The 20,744-nt window shown below is 44.6% G+C and overlaps 1 protein-coding gene across 3 annotated transcripts in view; it reads right to left on the reverse strand.

Annotated features, from left to right (window-relative positions):
- Positions 1-271: 271 nt before the first annotated feature.
- The window catches only part of LOC6573099, a 31,404-nt gene continuing 10,931 nt past the window's right edge, over positions 272-20,744 (reverse strand). The window contains exons 1-11 of one of the 3 annotated variants that reach the window (XM_044007296.1): positions 18,158-18,383; positions 15,267-15,896; positions 9,261-9,389; positions 8,867-9,138; positions 6,706-6,922; positions 5,494-5,643; positions 5,230-5,373; positions 4,668-4,973; positions 4,026-4,294; positions 3,663-3,951; positions 272-3,573 (exon numbers count right to left, since the gene is read on the reverse strand). In XM_044007296.1, the coding sequence (XP_043863231.1) occupies positions 3,218-3,573; positions 3,663-3,951; positions 4,026-4,294; positions 4,668-4,973; positions 5,230-5,373; positions 5,494-5,643; positions 6,706-6,922; positions 8,867-9,138; positions 9,261-9,389; positions 15,267-15,366 (2,232 nt within the window). In that variant the 5' untranslated portion in view covers positions 15,367-15,896; positions 18,158-18,383 and the 3' untranslated portion in view covers positions 272-3,217. Of the gene's footprint in view, positions 3,574-3,662; positions 3,952-4,025; positions 4,295-4,667; positions 4,974-5,229; positions 5,374-5,493; positions 5,644-6,705; positions 6,923-8,866; positions 9,139-9,260; positions 9,390-15,266; positions 18,384-20,744 lie in introns of those variants that run through there. The other 2 variants (XM_044007295.1, XM_044007294.1) reach the window with 2 other exon arrangements.

The following is a 20,744-nucleotide window of genomic DNA, read 5'->3' on the forward strand; positions in this document are numbered from 1 at the left end:
CATTCACGCTCCGTTAGTTCGAATCCTTGCAAAAATTAACTAATCGCACAAAACGTTCTCCACTCGGCAAAGCATTTGAATTGCCCGCTTAACACTGATTCGCATACTTAGTATGATTATCTGGGCCAATGTAATAATCTGAGCTCAATATTTTGGGAAACTTGCTCTGCGACGAAAGCTAATACCCCAATAGAATTGTCACGAAATGAGAGCAGCTAATTATCGTTAGTAAGCCCTTCACCAATGCCAAACAGGAATGAAACTTCAATGCTGATTTTCAGTTAGTATTTTATTTATGAACTATTAATTTATTTAAAATGAAACATACAAAAGGTACAATACATAATTGGAAAAAAATCAAGTTATAGCCAAATTATATTCACAGTTTTAATAGTAGTAGAAACTTTATTCTATGCTCTGGTTTCCACTAACAATTTCCATATTACTTATATAGCATTGTGTATTTGGGATGCCGTACCTAGGCGTACGATGCCAATCACACACATTGGGTCATTAATTATTATTAGGCCTGTATGTATGCATGTGTTTATATAATGATTTATTACTACGAAGATTTTTGTTTTTGTTTTGTTCTTTTACATTTATTATATATTACCAAGTGTCCCGAAATTTTACGCACTCGCGTTGACTTTCTATTCATGCTAATCATAATGCATTTAGCCGAGCCCGTTTTATAAATTTTGCCGTAACACGAATATTTTATGTACATTTAATTAATAACCTCTCTATTGTGAACATGTGTTAATTGTTATTTGGTAATTGAGTTACTCCAATACTATCTTATTCTATTCCGAACCACAGGCCCACACACCACAGAGGCCAAAAAGAACAATACCAACCAAAAACCCAATGCTAACAGTATTCCAGTTAGCAAAGTGAATTTTGTTGTTTTGCTTTTGTTTTCGCTTAAAGGTTTGATCCGTTTGGATGCAACTGTACTTTGGTTGTGGCCAGTCGTTCGTTCTATTTGTTTTTGTTTGCTTAATTTTGTTCAATTTTCCGGAATGCTGTCCTTATATATCTTATATACACTTTGGCTAATTGGGGGACGAGTGACTATTTTAGAACGTGAACCGTTTCGTATTTGGACTATAGATGTATACACATATATGTAAATATACTTATATGTATATATATTAGTAGTAGTAGTGGTATTTAGTACTGCTTATATACACGTTGATTGGATGCTCTCCAATTTATATAGACGTACTCACTTAGCTACTAATTAGGAAGGCACTTGACATTTAAAACAATAACGTCAACTTTAACAAAGAGATGAGAAACGACTAGAAACGACAAAAACTCAAAACAATTTTACATAAACATATCCATATGGCACACGTAGTAAGTGTTACACACATATATATATATAGATCTGCAAATGGAAAATACAGAAGTCAACGACTATGTATTTCTTAAAATATTGTCTGCAGTAGCATTTCCATTTCCCTTCACTTTCAGACACACTCGCACACAACTAAATATATATATACATTTTGCTAGTTAGGCACTGCTGTCAGACCATCCTCCTCCAAGGTAAGGACCTTGGCACGCAGGAGTAATTCATTAGCCCGCTGGCCAGAAGTTTCCCATGCCCCATAGGTGTAGCTATTCCTAGCCGGATATTAATTACGCTCATCCATTTGTAGCGCATTAATCCGAAATATACAGCACTGAATTATGCAGACAACAAAACCGAAATCGCTCATACGCCAAGTTGTACGGCGTGACTGAGTTATGATGCCGCCTCCTGCTACAAACCTATTCGCTGTGATAAGCCGCCCAATAAAGCGTTTATGAGGCTCATCGTTCTAAACAAAGCACATACACCCATGCACACACACTCATACGCAAGCACAAACACACACACAGTACAAAATATATATATCTCTCCTTTCTCTCTCGCCCTGTTTTTGGCTTGTTCAACACACATCCCGTTGTCGCATTCTCATAGGTGCGGACAATTATGAAGATTCCTTTTGGTACGGAAATGGGAATATCGTGAAATTTATGAGGGTGTGTGTGAGTACACACACGCATGCACACACATGCACGCAGATACACATAAATAGAAGTATGAACATATTTGGAGCTCGCTTCCTCTCCCAGCGCTGCGCACAAACAACCCATTAGTTGAGCCTTTGCAGGAGGACTTTGGGAGCTTTGCTGTTCCTTTCGCATCCTTGATGTATGTGTGCTGTAATATTTGCTGTGCTTGGGCTTGTTGGCGCTGTGTATTCATGGCATTTGTGTGCTTTTATTTATGCGTGCGTTTACATTATTGATAACATTAAATGAGCTTCAGGCAATTTGTTTTCATTTGTATGGTTGAACCGCATAATTTAATGATGTTGGCAATGGCGATGGCAATGCGAATGCCGCTGCCGATGCCAATGCCAATGCCAATACCAATACCATTACCAATGCGTATGTTTCTTGACTGCTCATATGAGCTTCAACTAACTAACATGTAATTAATTTTGGTGGCCATGGCAACGATTGGGTAATTAAAGTGTTGTGAAAAAAGCAATTAAGGAAGTGAAATCAAGTTGTACACAAAGTATTTACACGTGAATATCGAATCACGTACGTAGTTATATCATATATCATTCACTCAAGCACTCAACCACTCACACACTCACACACTGGAGAGCTCTGTGCAGACAAATACTTAACCTACAAATTGCGGTAGCCTAAATTTTCTATTTGATGGCGCCTACTGTGTACTGACCTAGGACTGTGCAAGTATGCGTAATCGTCCGCTCCACTCATTAGTAATTTACAGTTACAGTTACAGGAAGCTCGTCCATTTAAGTACATTTATGTATACATATATATTTTAAAAACAGATGCCAACTTTTGTTGTGGCGACTCCAAAAGCCATCTACTCCGTACACACCTGTTGTTGTTGTTGTTGTTGTTGTTTCCGACTCTGGGAGGAGGGCTCTGGGCTTAGGTCGTTCCCCTGTAGATTTGTATTGTCGTTTATGCTAGCAGCGGCCAAGGGTACTGTTGCCCCATTGTCGGCTTGTGGCTAGGGTCCGGATGCCGGCACATGAGCTGTGTCTGGATCGGGGGCCGCCAGGGACTCTGCTTGAGCACCTGGCCCACTCTGCCTAGTAGAGCTCTGGACGTTCAGGGAGGTCACGTTGATGGCCGTGGTATATACGTGAGGCTCGCAGTCCGCAGTGGTTGGTCATCCGTAATAGAATTGTGAGCTCACCGGTAAGCCAGTTGAAAGTGTACGTGGAGCTGTGCCGTCATATGATAGCTGCGGATGTAACATAGCCGCTGCGGCGGGCTTTGTGCGACGCAACGTTGACGTGCCAGCGGCTGGCAGATGACTTAATGTTGCCATCGCCAGAGGCGAGGTGGTCGGCGTCTGTTGTGTCTGTGGATGAGCCGGGGAGCCGCTAGCCAAGGAGGACGGTGGCGTCGGCGTGTTGGCCGGTCGCTGAACAACACCCATGCCCTCCGTATTTATGAGGTACCCTCCGCGAATGGTGGGCGCCGTTGTATACTGGGCCAGTGACGTTAGGGGCACCATAGTGTCTGCAAGCACACGAATCGAAAAGTTTACGAAGCGTGCCCCAACAAGCGAGCCCAACTAGCAGCGAGCTGAGACTAATGAAGATACTTACTAATGCCACTGCTGCCAGGCAAAGCGCCGCCAGGGCCATTCGCGCCAATTACAATGGCCGGTGCCAGGATGCCTGTCATGGGGCCCTGTGCTGAAGATGCGCTGCCCGCACTGCTGGTAGCCACATATGTGCTGGGCGCAATGCCTATGAGATCGGGTGACTGGCGCGCGCCTATTAACAGGGGATTGGGTATCAAAGCGGGGGCCGCGCAGGGTCCGCCAACGGAGGACAGCTGGCTGGGCGCTAGACTGGCATACAAGCTGCTGGCCGGCGCGTAAGTGATGTAGTTCTGCAGTGTTCAATGACAGATGATAGATGATAGATGGCATTGGCCAAGGGTTAGCGATGAGTAATGTTACCCACCTCGTTCTTTGACACGCTGGGCAATGGTATCGAAGTGGTAAGGTCAATGTCGGCGTCTATCTCGGAAATAGTGTCGTTAAAGCCGCTTGGAATGGTCGTTTCATCGCCCAGGCCTCCGCTCGTGCCCCCCTTGGTGGAGGAGTTCGAATGGGTGTCACTGGCCATGCGTCGCCTTTGCAGCAACAGGCGCGCTACCACAATCACAATGGAGCAGAGCACACCGACCAGCCCGACAATTAACAGATACAAATAGAGTCGCTGCTGGTCATCTGTGAAATGAGGAAATCTTTTAAGTTAACAAAGGCAGAAATTTAAATTCGACGAGCTCGACTTGAGCCAAGGATTTTCATAATAATAGCAACATAAGCCCGCTCCATTTCATTTTTAAATTTCTGTTGAATTTCATGTCGTCTTTGTTTGTGAATAAGATCTGGCAAGGCATTCGTAAAATATTTGCATGGCCCTTACAGACAGTGATTCCTTGTGGGATTACGCCTACATTGCGGACTGTTTTTCCAAAAGCCCCACCCAGACTCCGCCCCACATACAGACGGGGTCTGTGGACCGACTTGTGACTTGTATTTTCTATTACTGCCCAGTGTAACGCAATGGGACATTCGGGTCAAGTCGGAAGAGACTTACCCTCTAGACTTAAGTCGGCACTGTGTGTCATCACCGGATTGACGCCACTTCCATCCGCATCAGCGTCCAGCGAGCCGTTGGTTGCGGTGTGAATGCCCTCTGGATTGGAGTTGGCAGCGCGTCCGGCGCCGCCAGTTGCGTTGCCTCGTGATGTTTTGGTGGTATTGCTGTATAGTTTGGGTATGGCCTCCGACTCCTTGTAGATGAGCTCATCGTCGTACAGGTCGTTGATGTCGCCCTCGAAGTCCTCCGTTTCGTCAGCCTCCACCTCAGACTCGTTGCTCTCCTTTAACACTTGCTTCGGCACTAGGGAACAAAGACATAGAACAACCAAACGAGCAACATAAATCATGCGGCCAAGTCACCGGTAACGGAGGGTCGGACGCCAAGCACCGGGCATCAATCTTGTGCCACGACGCGCAGTAAGATGGGATGCGATGTGATGGGAGGCGATTCTACGTTACGCTACGCGATGCGCTGCGATGCGCTAACAAAGGCGTGCCCTAAATCATTCTGAGTGGCAGAGGCAAACGCCCCTTGATTTTTCCCACGACCTACTTACCGCATGTGTAAACAACCTTCAGATACATTCGCGAGTTTGGCTGGCACGGAGTCCCAAAGGTATTCGCATCCGCGGCCAGATTGCACCGCCTTCGGCCATGGCAAATTTGCATCACAGTCTCCGTGGCGAATGAGGCGAGGCATGCTATTAAAGGCCAGAGATAGAAAAAGTAGTTAGAGCGCGGGCAAGCCACGGATCAGGCTGTCTTGATTGATGCAATCCACAGCTCAAGCACTGCCAAGCCACCATCTCCCCAATACTCACTCTCCTCACGGACCCCTTGCGGCTGTGGACACTGAATGCTCTCATACTCAGTGCGTCCGAAGCTGGCGCTATAGACGGCGATGCGCGAGTACGGGTTGCATTCCAATTGTGCGACATCGTTGTGGCAGGCTACCTTGCTGCGGAATTCATCTGCAAAACGAAACGAAGACAACAGACTCCTCTATATTTATGAAGTATAGTGTGTAATTTTATTTAATCAGAAAAATTAATTCCTTTCTAAGGAACTGCGGTTCCCCGGGAATTCTATATCCAATGATTGAGATAATCAATGACTCGGATCTTTGTAATTGGAAGTCGCGAGCTCCGACAGTTCAGTCAGACAGTTCATGCTGGGCGCCTCATTACGGCACCGCCAACAATGCTGAATTCCAAATGTATATATGTATGTGCATATTCGATAATGAGACACAGCATTTGCTGAAACATGAAGCGCCCCAGTCCCAGTCCCCATTTGAGCTGGGGGAAACTTAATTTTGTACCGTCGATGTTTTTCAAGTTATACAAAGCACGTGCAAATGCGATTGGACTGGTACTGCCACAAGGCAATGCCGTCGATGGCAGAGTTCCTACCGGTTCGATACGCTTCCTTGCCCCGCGGTTGCTGGACACGCCCTGGGAGTGCAAAGCCCGCCAACTGCTGTTTAGTGCTAGTCAATGCCCGCCCGTGTGCCATCGCTCCATTCCACCTGACTGAATTTTTGGAACGCACAACAACTCCGTAAAATGGCTGTCTGGATGGTAGTGCCCCATGCCTCGTCTCAGTGTTCGTGTCCTTGTTCGTGTCCGTGTCCGTGTCCGTGCCTTTGCCTGTAATAGTATTTGTTTGGAAAAACATCGGCACTGTGTGCTTTCGGGTCATGCCCTAGGACGAGGACCTTTTACTGCACACACATACACACACACACATATATACACACATGGCTGGGCCCAGTCCCAGTCCAATCGAAAAGCCAAAGTCCGGATGCAGCCAACTCTCGTTCAACTCATTCGGCTGGACGTTTATGTGTCGATTCCGGCAGTCGAGATTGTTCAGCTCAGTTTGGCCTGTTGTTATGCTGTACTGTGGGACTGTTGGACTGCTGGACTGTTGGACTATGCGGAATTTGTTAGCCATTTTACGTGTGCCATTGTACGCCCAATAAATTCAACCAAATTAAACAAAACTTGCGCTGCAGCTGCTGACTGACTTACATGGACGACATTTGTAGGCGATCTCGACGATTTTCCGGCGCTTGGGGCAGGGGTCGCTGCTGATTGCATTGGAGCTGGCCGTGCTGCTGTGATAGCTGCTGGTGCCGGACGAGTCGCCCACTCCGCTGGCGCCCAGTCCGTAGAACTGCGGGGAGCCGTGGAACTTGCAGTGCTTCTTCTTCTGGCAGGCTTCCACAACCGTCTGCAGCAGTGAATACTGTAAGCGGAGAACAAAGGTGGGTGAGAACAGAACGAAAAATCAGTTGCAATTTAGTTTTCCAATTTTATTTCCTCCGTTATTTATTTTTCATTCGTTTATTTTGCTCTCCTTTTTTACTTGTCGTACTTGTCGCACTGGTGTGCAAACAGAAAGAGCTGAAAAGTGAACGAGTCCAGGAATTGGCCGGAAATTGTAAACTTTTACAAATTGAAATAAAATATTTGCATTAAACATGTAATTGAAGTGTTTCCACTTGTGTTTGACTTTTTCGCTCTCTAAATATATTATGATTTTAAGATTGAAGTCGATAAGGGGCGGTGCCATCGATGGAAAAGTGCAATCAGCTGATGCAATGTATGTAAAGTTCCCTTCCCATTACAGACTGTAAGCGAGTTGCTCTACTTTCAATGAATAGCCCAGGCACTATATGGACCTTCATTATGTTTGACACCACACTAGATTGAAGATACTGAAACACGGTTGATCCATTTGTTATGACCATTATGTGCAAACAAGTTGTTGTCCATCATCTGCATGGCATCTATTCAATCAACAGCTGCATTGTCTCCTGACTATTAGCAATTTTTTCATCGTTCTATTTAGCGTTTCAGCCAGCTGACAGGCATGTCCAGTGTCAGGCCAGCACAAAAAAATCGCCACGTCTAGCTGCGTATAGCGCACAACTGGTGCCTGGTAATCCGTAGCGTGAATGTAAACTGTTTATTTTGAAGTTATTTTTCACTATCTTGTGTTGACAGCGCCGAGAGGATGATGAGCATGGGCGGACAGGCGGACAGGCGGACAGACGGCCAGGCAGACGGATGGATGGAGAGGCGAATAGATGGGCCCTACAACGGCAGACTGACAGCAGGTTTAGATTTGCTTGGCAGCCTCAGTCGCTGGGCGAGTCGTCACAAAATTTAATAACAACGACAGCGACAGTGACAACACCCTGAGGACCGGATGTGACAGAGAGTGAGCGAGGGAGAGATACTAAAACAGCGAACGATGAACAACAAAAACAGCTCTTTGAACAATGGCTGGAAAATGGAGACAAAAACGATGCGAGAAATTATTTGCTGTGGTAGCCATTTTTAGCGCCATGTTGGCGCTGCTGCTGCTGCTGCTGCTGCTGAGGCTGCTGAGGCTGCTGCTGCTGCTGCTGCTGATCAAAAAGTTTTGGGCTTGCTGGGTCGACCCGGCCCAGCCTAATGATGCCCCATGGGACGTGAAGGCATCTTGGCCAGCACAGCGGGCTGGCCGACAGGCCAGACAGCGCATTGACTTTGCCTGACACAAAGGCAACTTTTGGCCTTCGTCAATGTTTTTCGTAGCATTTCTCAGCGGTTCGTCTGCTACTCATTTCGTTGCTCCCACTGTCAGATGTAACAGAAGAACATTAAAAACGGAATCAAATGAAATGAAATGAAATGAAATGAATCCAACTGTCTGTCTCGTATTGTTTTCTATGTTGTTGAGTTTGCTTGAAATTTAAATTCATTTTGGGTTCAAAGGATGCCTTCAATTATTGGAGAAGCCAACTGAATTGCTTAATGAATTGGAAGCGTTATTCGGAATGTGGACAAACGAATTTCCTTATCCCGTTTCTGCTTAAAAAGAAGAAAGCAAGTGGAATTTAAAACGGCATTCAGTTAACTGTTCAACGTTAGCTAAATGAATTTCAACATGGCGATGAATTCCGCCTTCTGAACGACTCAAGTACTCTCAGCTCGATGATATTCTTTGTAATTCTATCTCAATTGCAGTTATACTTTTTTTCATACATTTTAGATTCAAGTGCTTACAATTTAGCTCACTTAAGAAACCATTCTCCGTTTTTTATAGACAAGTGAAACTTGCCTTCGAAGGCCCTTCAATTGTTGCCCTGTTTGGAATTAACTTCTCTTGCTAAGGTCTGTCTCTGGCTTTGTCGGCACTTACCTGAAGAGCATTTGGCCACATGCAGTTCTCGGAAGAGCTCTCGCTCTTTTGAGCATCGTCTGCCGATGACTCGGTAATCGGTCCATTCGGTCCGCTAGTGCTACTTGGAGCTTCCATAGCAATGGCGTAGCCGTTGCTTACGTAGCGATTCGCGGGCACCTTTTGTGTGGTGGATCCGAAGATGGAGCCACGCAGCAAGTGCTTGGCCTTGCCACGTATTTCGGGCTTCACGGTGCCAGTGACGGGGCACAGCTCCTCAATGCTGTAGCCATCTGAACAAGGGGAGGTTGAATAAAGCACGAAATGGCAGACGTGTTAAGAATAAATGACCCGGGGATGGCCCACCGGAGAGAGGCCCCCAGGCAAGCAGACAGAGAGCAAGCGCAACACTTACCTTTCGCCACAAACTTGTTGTACTGTGCAAATTCAATTGAAATGCTGGTGCCGCGCGGGCACGCAATTACCACCTGATCCGTATCACAGGCCGCCTTCTGATATGTGCGCAGTGTGGCCGATAAAAGAGCTGTTGGCGATACGTGGCGTGCGGAGCGGGCGGTTGTTAAACAGCGAAGTTTCCATTGCCATTAAGCGGGTCACATGAAAAGCAGGAGATGAAAAATAGCATGAAAATAATTGATTGCGCCTATAATTAATTAAAATTTAATTAATCTATTATACACATATCGCACTACTCTGCCAGCACTGATAAAGCTATTCAATTAAATGAAGTCAACTCGCTTTAAACTGATCGCAGAATGCAATTTATTATGAAATTCCACAAAGAGCGCGACCGCAGAGCTCTATACATATTAAATAGCAGACTAAATTAAAACAGACAGCGGAACTCGGCATTTTTCACGAGTTGCACGGGCAGCTAACTAGAGTCCATGCTGCGAAAAAACACCTGAGCTAACAGCACTCGGCCCTGGTGTCCTGACGCCTGCAAAGGAAAACAGCTCAAGCAGGAGACAGGAGCCGGGAGACAGGAGCCCGGAGCCTTCAAGTAGCTGAAGCAATGTTCTAGGCGTGGCTAGCGCTTGGCGTTAAAATGTGTTTCCGCACTTCAGGCGGGCGCCAAGTGCACATTTTTAGCGCTCTAGAATTCCTCTGCTTCCTCAAGGGAGCTGCATGCCAAATTATACGAAATTCTTGGTAAATATTTTGCTCGCTTCGCTTCGGTTGTTTATACTCTTGCCTAAAGCAACAACCTCATTTTAGATTTTAGATGAGCTACAATAAGTCTATATGTGTGGTCAGTAAACTGCTGCACATACATCAGTATATATGTACATGTATCTAATATAAAGCAACTTGATGTAGGTCATGTAAGTGGCGCTTAGCTTTCAATTAAATTGCTGCAATAAATCAATTTCCGACAATTTGCCATAATGTTTCAACTACCTAAATGAAATCGACAATTTATCAGCTGAGCAATTTAAATACCAAAACTTTAGTGTGTATAAATCAGTATTTATATATATATATATATATATATATATATATATATATATATATATGGTTAACGGGGGCGTTGTCTAGTTGGGTCTCGGACATGAAATATAATTTAGCCGTTACCGTTCATTGCTCGCTGGGGCATTTCGCCTCTAATGAGTTTGGGGCGCTGCGCGTGCGAATTGGTTTTGTTTTTGATGACTGCCCATGGCGGGGGCGTGACGACCAGCACGGGGAAGTGGGGATGCGAGCAAGACACTGAGATTGGGGTTATTGCAGTCCAATGCGAATAGCCGACCAACCAACTACTACCAACAGTCCGCTGTCGACTGTCCTCTGCCGACTGCCGACTGCCGACTGATTTATATTGCGAGCCATAAATTATATTTAAATGGCGCGTTCTCGCTTCTGGCAACATGAGCCGAGCCTACCGCAGCTTGTAATTATTTCTAGATAGAGTATATAGTGTCTACACATATATATATATATATATATATATATATGTAATAAATACGCTGGCTGGCCCTTGACCAAATCGCCAAATGGCAGCGCACCGCCCCGTGACAATAAATTTCGTGTCCACAGCTTGACCGCCCCATCGCCTATCGCACGGATGCAAGTGGGCCACGTTAGTGGGCCAGTTAGATAATGCCGTTTAGTGGAATAGAGAGCTCTTCTCGGTTTAGCTCTCCTAATCTTTGCCATGTGCACAAAATTTAATAATTTTTAGATTATTCACATGCGCATTGCCATTGGAATCGCCGGCAGCACTTGCTGTTCATATCTCTGATATTGTACACTTGTGCCAGCTGGCGGTACATTAATTTAATTGTTATGGCTTTACAGCTGGTGTTCTGCTCTAGGGGGAACTTTCAAACGGTTCCGCTAGTCCTTGCCTCAATGTGTTGGCCGTTGCCGGTCGGAAGCGAAAGTCTCTGAAGTTTTTATTGGTGCCATTTGACTTCGGCAATCGAATCACTTTGGCATGGAGCGAATCCAAAAAGAAAAAAAAAAATGAAGCAGAATGAAAAAGCTTCCTTTTGCGCTCGGCCATAAAATTCAGCCTCTCCCCCTTCGAAATACCATGACCAGCAGTGTTGAAAACTTTACCTTTTAAAGTGAAAGTATTTTCAGCGGGTTGCTCAAATTGAAAATACAATAATAAAAAAGCGAGAGTCCTTTTGACCTTGCGGTACGCCCCCGGAACAGTCATTCAATACATATGTATATATATTTTATATATAATGTATATTGTATACTCTGGTCTCCATTTGCAGACCAGTAGTTGCTGGATGATGGCGCATTTTTTGGGGAAACTTTTTATTTGATTCGAAATTGAAAGCGCTCCAGACAGATGCCGGTAGCTGCTGCGCTTAAGGCCCGCCCGACGTTTTACGAGCCGCCCGGACGGAGTGAAGTGACGGAAAACTGTCGGCCATGAAAAGTGTGCTCCAAGCCTCGAGAACATTACTTTCCCAACTTGGTGGAGTAGACATGTGTGTGCGAGTGTGTCACGCATGTGTGTGGCTGTGCGCCTGTTTTCCGCATCTGAACCGCAACGTTTTACAAACATATGAATAATTTAAATATATATGTATGCATATATGTAAATGTATATATGGTGAACCCTCTCAGTGCGGCTCAGCAGTACAATCCTGCTTGCCTCAAAGAAGATAAAGATTGAATATTTATATACGTGTTTTATATATGTATGAGATTATGTCAGCACATCGAATCAAATGTATTATGCAGTATTCTTAAAGCAAATGCAGCCACCAGCCAGCAGAAGCAAGTAGTTCAAGCATTGTCTTTGACATTTTTTTCAAGCTATTATGGGGGCAAGAAAATAATCTATGCTTGGTTTTAAATGTGCTTCATCGACTAATGTATTATTGACAGAGCCAACTGGGTCGTCAACCGGTTGGCCTACATACGACATCAAACGAAAAATGGAAAAAATAAGAGTAAATAGTTTAGGTCTCTTGTGACTAATGATGCTAGGCCCAAGCTACTTTTTATACTATGGACATACTTTACCCTTGTCCCCAAAAGGGTTACAAAAAAATTTAAAATAGAAACTGCAAGAAGAAAATACTACTGTGACTTATAGAGAATTATATACGCACACATATAATCGAGTAAAAAGGAGAGAATTCATTTTGATTTATAGTGGCTTATATACATACATATACATATTTATACGTATTCGAGTGAATCTGCATCAGTAAATACTATTTTATAAGTGTATTCAGTTGATTGACTCGAACGTTTTCTCATATTTATTGAGTTGAGCTGTTGAATTGAAAATTTGCTCCTTTAGAGACATTTCGCCTTCTGCGCTAGTGGAACAAATGATTGCTCAGTAATTCGCAAAGCATATTTACTATGCAATGATTGATTCTGCTTCACATTTCTGAAATTTAGTGATCCAGCCTGGCTTGAGATGAGATATATGTTTGCTCACACGAGGACCTTATCGACTCCATGTGCAGCGCCTTGCACAATTCGTTTCACATTCGAAAATTTCCAAATATCCGTGGAGCTGCTACTTGTGCGACGTCAGCCAACAGGCATCAGCATCTGGCATCTGATATCAGGCATCAGGCGTCAGCATCAGCCGTCAGGCATGCTGCTAGCTCCACTTTAGTTGTCTCGTCTATTTGCTGTAAGCTGCTGAAATCCATTCACCCTGGACTAGCAGTGTCAACAGCCAAGTCGCTGCTTTGGGACAGCCAAAGCGCGATTGAATGGTCTCGAAGCCGATGGGATTCGATGCAGAGCAAAAAAAAAGAAAAAGAGGAGAAAAAGCAAGCAACTGTCATCGGGAGTTGTCGAGTCAATGGGGCAGAAGAAATTGATTTGTTTTGATTTATTCCCATGTACTTGGAAGCATCAGCTTCCACCAGGGTTCCAGATCTAGCTCTGGCTCTGGCTCTTGCTCTGACTCGGGCACGAGCTCGACTCGGGCTCGGGCTCATCTGTCCGGGCAACGCAGTAGCTGGCTTTAACGCTGCCCTTGTCCTGTTTGTCTCCTTCTGATGCTCATGCAAAACTCGTCTTGGGACTGTGTCTAGTTCGCCCTGCTCGCTGCGAGAGCGTCTGAGCTTGTAACTTCTATATTTTATTGTCCCATTTGACTTGCTTATTAAATGGGAATGTGCCACTGCCACCGCTGTCAAACAAAGCCCGGGGGCAGCGTTGGGATGGCGACATTCTTGTCGTGCGGTCCCGAACCAATAAAACTTGATATGTATCTGGTATAGCTGGCGCCCAGTCAGTTCTGTGTGCTGAACAAATAAATCTAATTAAATGAAATTTAATATCGCTCATTCATATTTGGAGGGGCCAAATAATGTCGATTGCGCAGCAGTTTCGGGCCATCAGAGCCTAAATGAGCCCAATAACAAAATCTATCCGGAAGAGTATTAAATCTTAAATAGCCAAAATATGATCCCCAAATCCTAATAATAATGAAATGATTTTCACTTTCTGCTCCCCAGTGCAATTGTTGACTGTGGAATTACATCAGGTCCAAGTCTGATGCTAGTTAATTCACAGATCAGCGGAAATAAGTTGTTCATTAAAAATGTGAGCAGCAGCACAAGGAGAACAGACGTAATGAAGAAAACAGACAAACGTGAAAGGGAGTAAGGTAAATTGTAAAATGTAGACATCATATTTTCTCTTTTTCGCTGACGCTGGCATTGTTTTCGGCCCTGGTTTTGGTTTGGGGTTTGGGGTTCGAGTTTGGTTTTGTAGTGGACCCCAGTCTAATCCTGAGGAAACAAAAGTTTATGACATTTTACGAGCTTTTTTAATACTTTGTGAAAAGTTTGCACATCTCCATCCGTCCGCCGCTTATCCATCTTTAAGCTCTGCAGCTCGCCGGAAACAAAAACAGAATTTATGAACCTGTTTTGTCATATATGGATGGCTGAGCGGCTGAAAGCCGGGCCATGTGCAGCTGGACAGCATGGCAGCCATGAGGACAAGCACATACACATACATATACATATACATATACATATACACTGATGCATACATATATAAATATATATGAATATATGAATGTGTGTAGTACGTATTTAACTCACTTTAGACATTCTTGTCAACCCCGAATACAACAGATTGCACTCACGGAATGAACAGAACGCGTGCTTTGTGGACGCTGTGCGTCAAGTTATAAAGTAAATTTATATAAAAAACATTTTTTCTTTTCATTTTTTTTCGACACAGCGACAAGTGATGTGCCGTGGAGCTGTGCGTGGGTAAGGGAGGGGGGTTTCCAAAATTTCCCGGGACAGACATTACTTTGCGTAATTGAGAGCATAAATTTGATGAGCTCGCGCTGAGAGTTTTGCTTTATCTGATGAGCAATGAAATATTTGCTCATACGACGCATTCGTATGCACATTAGATAAAGCCGGGCGCCGGGACGAGCATAGAATTACCTTCGTAGAGCCGGCACTTTTAAGTCCGCAAATATGTAAGACAGCCGAAATCTAGAGGATATACTCTACATACAGTATATACACGCTAGCGAGAATTTACATTCAGCTGGCATGTGCTTAGCCAGTATGTAAATGAATAGATTTAAGGACCTTAGGGAAACGACAGTTATATTTGTGGCGTGCAGGAGAAGCGAGCACTAAGCAGGACAGCAAATGGCGACATGTTTTCCTTATCCCCAGAGTTGGTTCGCATTTGTGAAATTTTATTAACATACTTAACAGCATAGATATATTTGTATGTATATGTGTGTGTATTTGTGCGGATGTGGGCGTGTAATGAGATGCTATTTGCTGTTCTAATTCAGCATTTCGCTCACGTTATCCTCATCCAATTTACTTGTTGTATCAATGATAAGTGGGCAAATCGCGTAAGGATACTTAATTAACATATGATTTGATTTGAGTGGAGCTTTTGGCTCTGGCCAGATGTCGCTTACCCAGGGGATCGATGCGAAATATGATTTCGCCTTCGGCGCTGGCCGCACTCAGGGCGCACAGAAAGGATAGCATTAAACACTTGGCCTGCATATAATCCATTATCCTGCGAGCTGAGCCTGGGCTCCAGGTGCCGCCGGCTGGCTGGGCTTGGCTTTGGCTGCTATGCGACGGGAGTTAACCGGCTCCCACTTCCGGCATCACACACGCTCCTGCCCCTTGGCCAGGCTGCACACACACGAACTGTCGCACTGCTGATAGTGGAGCGCTGCACGTATCGAACTTTGCATGGACTTTTCCCAGCGGTTGTGCCAATCGGCAGTTGCACAAAATTTGTTTTATTGATTTTCTGTTTGTTGTTTTTCGTTTTTCTTCTCTTCTCTTCTTTTTTTTTTTTTGTATTTTTATTTCTTTCACCGTTTTGCACTGGGGGACATTTGAATTCGATTTGCCTTGCCGTCGGCTTTATCCTGTTTGCTGCTCTGCTTCTTCTTCACTGCAGAGGGGTTTCGTTTGGATGCGTCCTTTCGTCTGATTTGTTGGCACTTTGTTTTCACATTTGTTGCTTGCGTTGCAGGAAGTGCGCGAATTTCACAATTTTTCAGCTACTGCTGATGCTGCTGCTGCTGCTGCTGTTGGGCCACAAAAAACGATTTCGCATTTATTATCAATTCAGAACGTGAAGCGCTCGCAGCCCGCGAATGTAGATCAATAAAATACACACAGAGCCCAGCCAGCGCGTTCGATTGCCATGTGTGTAATCAAATTGAATGAGCTGAACCACTCAACCACCCGAAAAACCACTGCCAGCGGCAACGATCCTGCAGGGGAATACGTTGTTGTTGCCACTTTCTCCAATGACAACACGATATGACCACGCCCACGCAATACAATGCTGCACATCAAAATGTGACAGCGTCACTGTTAATGTCTGCGTGTGTGTATGTGGTTGTGTGTGTCTCGTTTATACATATGCAAATCTGTGTCAACAATGAAAAAAATCGAATCGTCAATTGTCACGCGGCTGCTGGCGGCGTCAACTGCACTTTTTGCACATTAAATTTTCATTTGGTTTCTTTGGGGCTCACAATTTGCCAGGGGGCCACTTCCGTGAAACAAAAGCCACATTGATTGCTTGCACAAGCACCACCCCCACCCCCCGCGAGCAGCCAGTGACAGAGACAAGCAGCCGGCAACCATATGCCAATCGCTGTGACATTAACGGAGCGCTTAAAAACAGTTATCCGCGCGCTCTGCAATTACAAAAGGCCCCTTGGCCAGAGTAATCCGATTGCTCTCCACGTGGCCTGCGTACGTCCATCTGGCATATCATTTGTGGTGCATCCATCAAGCCGCACGTCCGCCTCCTTCGATTGCTGGCAATTGTGCTGCAGCGGAGCTTTAATTAAAATAGTTTCACATACATAGATGCGAACAGCAGAGATAACATTTGCCCAGAGCCATCACAATTCGTTGACTTGATCGCAGTATTTAAAGTTGAATCCAAATTTGAATTTGGCTTAATTTCATTTGGATGCTCCTAATGCAGTGCTTAATAAATGTCTGTCATGTGTGTCAAGTGGTTGGCAAGTGCTCGCAGCTGCTTCACCCCCTAACGCCTTCTGCCAAGTACTTGCAATTAAAATAGTCATACACACTCACACAGACTAACACTCACACACAGACACGCTCACTCATAGAGAAGTTGATAAACAAATTCTGTCAAGTGTCGCTTGCTTTTCATTTAGCAACTGTATCACAAGGACACAACAAATTGTAAACTTCATCAATTTTGAACAATCCTAAAAGGGTTTCTAATAACAACACGCACACAGACACACACACATGTCATATACACTCATTAGTGAAGGACATTTAGTTGACGGCATGACAGCTTTGCCGGCAGGCCGTAGCAATTATGGTTCGGACTCGTCTGCAGCTATGGCAACTGACAAAGTGTTGGCAGCTTTATTGCCCGGGTCCAAATCAGAATCCTTGACTGGCAATGGATGAGTCGATGGGCAGCAACTGTTTTTGGCATTCGTTAAGTATTCAGTGATTCAATTATCATATTTAGACAGTAGCCAAGACGAATGTAGCAGTCGCTGGGGCACATGGGGCAGCAGTTGGAGCTAGCTGCGCACTCGACGTTTGATTAATGATGCGAGCCAAAGCCAAAGTTTTTCTGCTCTACTTCAAAGTTGCTGCGCGTGCCAGAGAGTGTATGCACGTGTGTGTGTGTGTGTGTGGGTGTGTGTGTGTGTGCGTGTGCGTGTGCGTGGGCGTCTGTCTAAACTGCACACGGGCACAGTCGCATTACACATGTACATGTATCTGTGTCACAATTTTTCCACTGTCATTTAGCACAATAGGAAATGAGGCCGTGGCGGGATTGTGGTCCGTGGCCCAGTGGCGCGTCCGTGTGGTCGTTGAAATGGCTTTATTTCAGCCAAAACGGGCGACAAAATTGAAATAAAGCGACGTAAACGACGCAAAACTAACACACACACACACAGTGAGAGTGAGAGGGAGAGAGACTGGGACATGTCACGTGGGAGTCGAATCGCTAACCAGACTGGGACCTAGGCGCACCGGCTTAACGCTTGCTAATCATGGCCAAGTGCGGAAGCTGGCAATTTTTGGTTAATCTCGCATATTTGAGCTAAGTGTGGGTGGCGCCTGCTCCTGGTTGTTGGTGCTGGTTGGTGGTTGCTGGCTGGCTGAAACTCCCTGTGTGCATTTTAGCTGCTCCGCCTCGTTGAGTTTTAAGCAGTCTTTTTTTTAAATATTTATTTTATTATATTTTTTTTTTTTTCTATTTTAATGCTCATTCAAATTTTTTTCAGCTGGCCGCAAAAATGCGAAAACACGCGCACTCAAAGGAATAGCTCACATTTGGCCACGTTAAAAGCACGTGCAAATTTTGGCTTTTGCCACGAGGATGCGCACGCCACGCCCACCGCCTACCGCCAACCGCCTGCCCCTATTACTGCGGGCGACGTAACGACGAGACGTAGCTGAAGACAAGCACGGAATAAGGCAGCTCTGGCCCAGTAGCAGTTGCACAATTCACGCGCGTAACACGTCTGTTGAGTTTGGCTGTCGGCGAAGAACTGACAACGGCATCGGCATCGGCATCGTGGCCGCATCGGCCTCGCCATGCAGAATCCCCGAAGCCCGACGAGCAGCTTCGTTGCCGACAGCGACAGGAGCCGAACGACGGCCACAGGGAAAATCTCTCTTTGAGGCAGGTCGCGATGCCGAAGACAACTTGCACAGCATGCAAAGAGAGTCTGGGGCACTAGACTCTGACGATGGTCATGGTGAGTGCGACTGACGAACTACCATATCTGGGTCAGTGTGCCCTTACTCACACTCACACACACACACACAGAGAACTACAGCACAGCTAGTGTGTTTGCCAAGAGCCGCGCCGCCAAGAATTTTTGGTCTGCGAGCGCCGCATTTAATCGAATGTAACGTTTACAGTCAACTTAACACATTGATTTAGCCTATCGTAGGTAAATTAGTGGCCAACTGCCAGGCGGCTGCTCTCTAAATCGTTTTGCACCGATGTATGTGTGAGCATCAGTGGGTGGATGTGTGTGGGTTAGGCTACGGCTGTGTTATGGTTGTGCGTGCGGCTAGGTGATTATGCCTGCCGCTCAGATTGGGCTCATAATTCGCTGCGGAATCGTTTTTATCACTTGCACCAGAGACACAGACACACACACACACTTATGTGTATATGATATGTATATAATGTGTGTGTATGTGCGTATGTATCTGTGCATGCCGTGTGCGTGCAGCTTTTGATTGAACAAGGAAACGTCAAGGCGAGACACAACGACTTGTTGCTGGCGCTTATATCATGCGAAGGTGAAGGCAATGGATATATCTATATCCACCCAAATATAAACCATACCTGTATGTATGTGTAAGTGCACTCATACAGACTTAAAAGGCTTTAAAAGTATTATGCTGAGCATTAGGCATTGAAAAGATGAGGCTTAAAGCCTTAGCATAAAAGAGGGTTTTCGCTGTGAATAAGCATTAAATTTACTACAAATATATATATATATACATATGTACATGTATCAAGATTGCTCAATTTCTCTCCCTCTCGTGATGCAAATAATTGTTATGTATATTATCTTCTATATAATATTACAAGCATATTTTGAATATTTTTTATTTACTGCACAAATCTATTCCATGACACTGATAACTATGGTTAAAGTAGCTTATTTATTTTCCGAATCAAAAGAGCTTTTGGTATTCATCATGGCCTAAACACCTTCTCTTATTTGCCAATCTTTCCTCCCTGCGCTTTTCATCTGCTCTGCTCTTTCAGGCTTGCATATTTAAATACTAATATTAAGTGCAAGTTTGTTTTGCCATTTAGCCAATGTTAGACAAATCTTTTATTTGGCGATAAAAGAGATTTGCTTAATGCAGCTGCAGGCCAAAGGCAACTGCAAGTGCAACTGCAGCAGAGCAAATAATTGCAAACAAATAGGTGTTTGGTTCATACTATTTGTTGTTTTTAGTGCATATATAAATAGGCATAAGAGAGTGTGTGTCTGTATGTGTGTGCACATATAGCCAAACACCTGACTAATTTATTGGGTCAACAAACATTGGCCACATTAACAATGTTACACTTTCTGTTTGCCTTTGTGGCTCTGCTACCAATGAAATATTCACGTTTGCTGCTCAAATATCAAATATTAAATTATGCATAAAAATATATTTAGCATTGAGTAAATATAGTTAGCTGCAGAGATATTTAAAGAGTGGCAACAGTCACAGAGTGCGTTTTGTTTTTTGAGTTTGGCTACGCTTGAAATGAAAATGTGAAAGGGAAATGAAAATGAAAAGGAAAATGAAAACGCAGTTGAATAAAGCGTGCACATTTTATAATATTTTGTTTTGATGGATCGCTCGCCATGCAACGCAGCAGACCGCCATATACTACGTCCTTTGTTCGTGCTCTCTGTGCTGCCAGCTCTTTTGACAGCCATTTCGTGTCCCCTAGATAAATGCAGAGCCAACAGCAGCAGCAGGAGCAGATGCAGGAGTCGTAGCAGCAGCAGGAGTCGCAGCAGCGACAACATATTAACACAACTTTTGTTGGGACTGTCGTTGCTCGAATAAAGCAACCTCTCCCGGAAGAATGCTGTGAAATTTGATGTTTTAAGTATGCTCAATATATTAGAAAAGTCACTTTTACAGACTACAATTTATGTTGGAGAGCAGAAAAATAGATTGCAATAAGTCCCATCGGCAGCAGTCCACAATAGTTGAGTAGTGAGAACCATATAGCTTTTGATTGCAAGCTCCCTTTCGATGCAAAAAAATGGACTTGTTCAAATAGTCTATAAGTAGATGCAGCCAGATTCATTTGTTCCCTTTGCATGAGAATTCGAGCTTTGCTCACCTTCTAGATTCTCAGGAATTCCATTTCATTTTCCGCAATT

The sequence above is a fragment of the Drosophila mojavensis genome, unplaced genomic scaffold, assembly GCF_018153725.1.
Source record: "Drosophila mojavensis isolate 15081-1352.22 unplaced genomic scaffold, ASM1815372v1 contig_16, whole genome shotgun sequence".
Lineage (NCBI taxonomy): Eukaryota > Metazoa > Arthropoda > Insecta > Diptera > Drosophilidae > Drosophila > Drosophila mojavensis.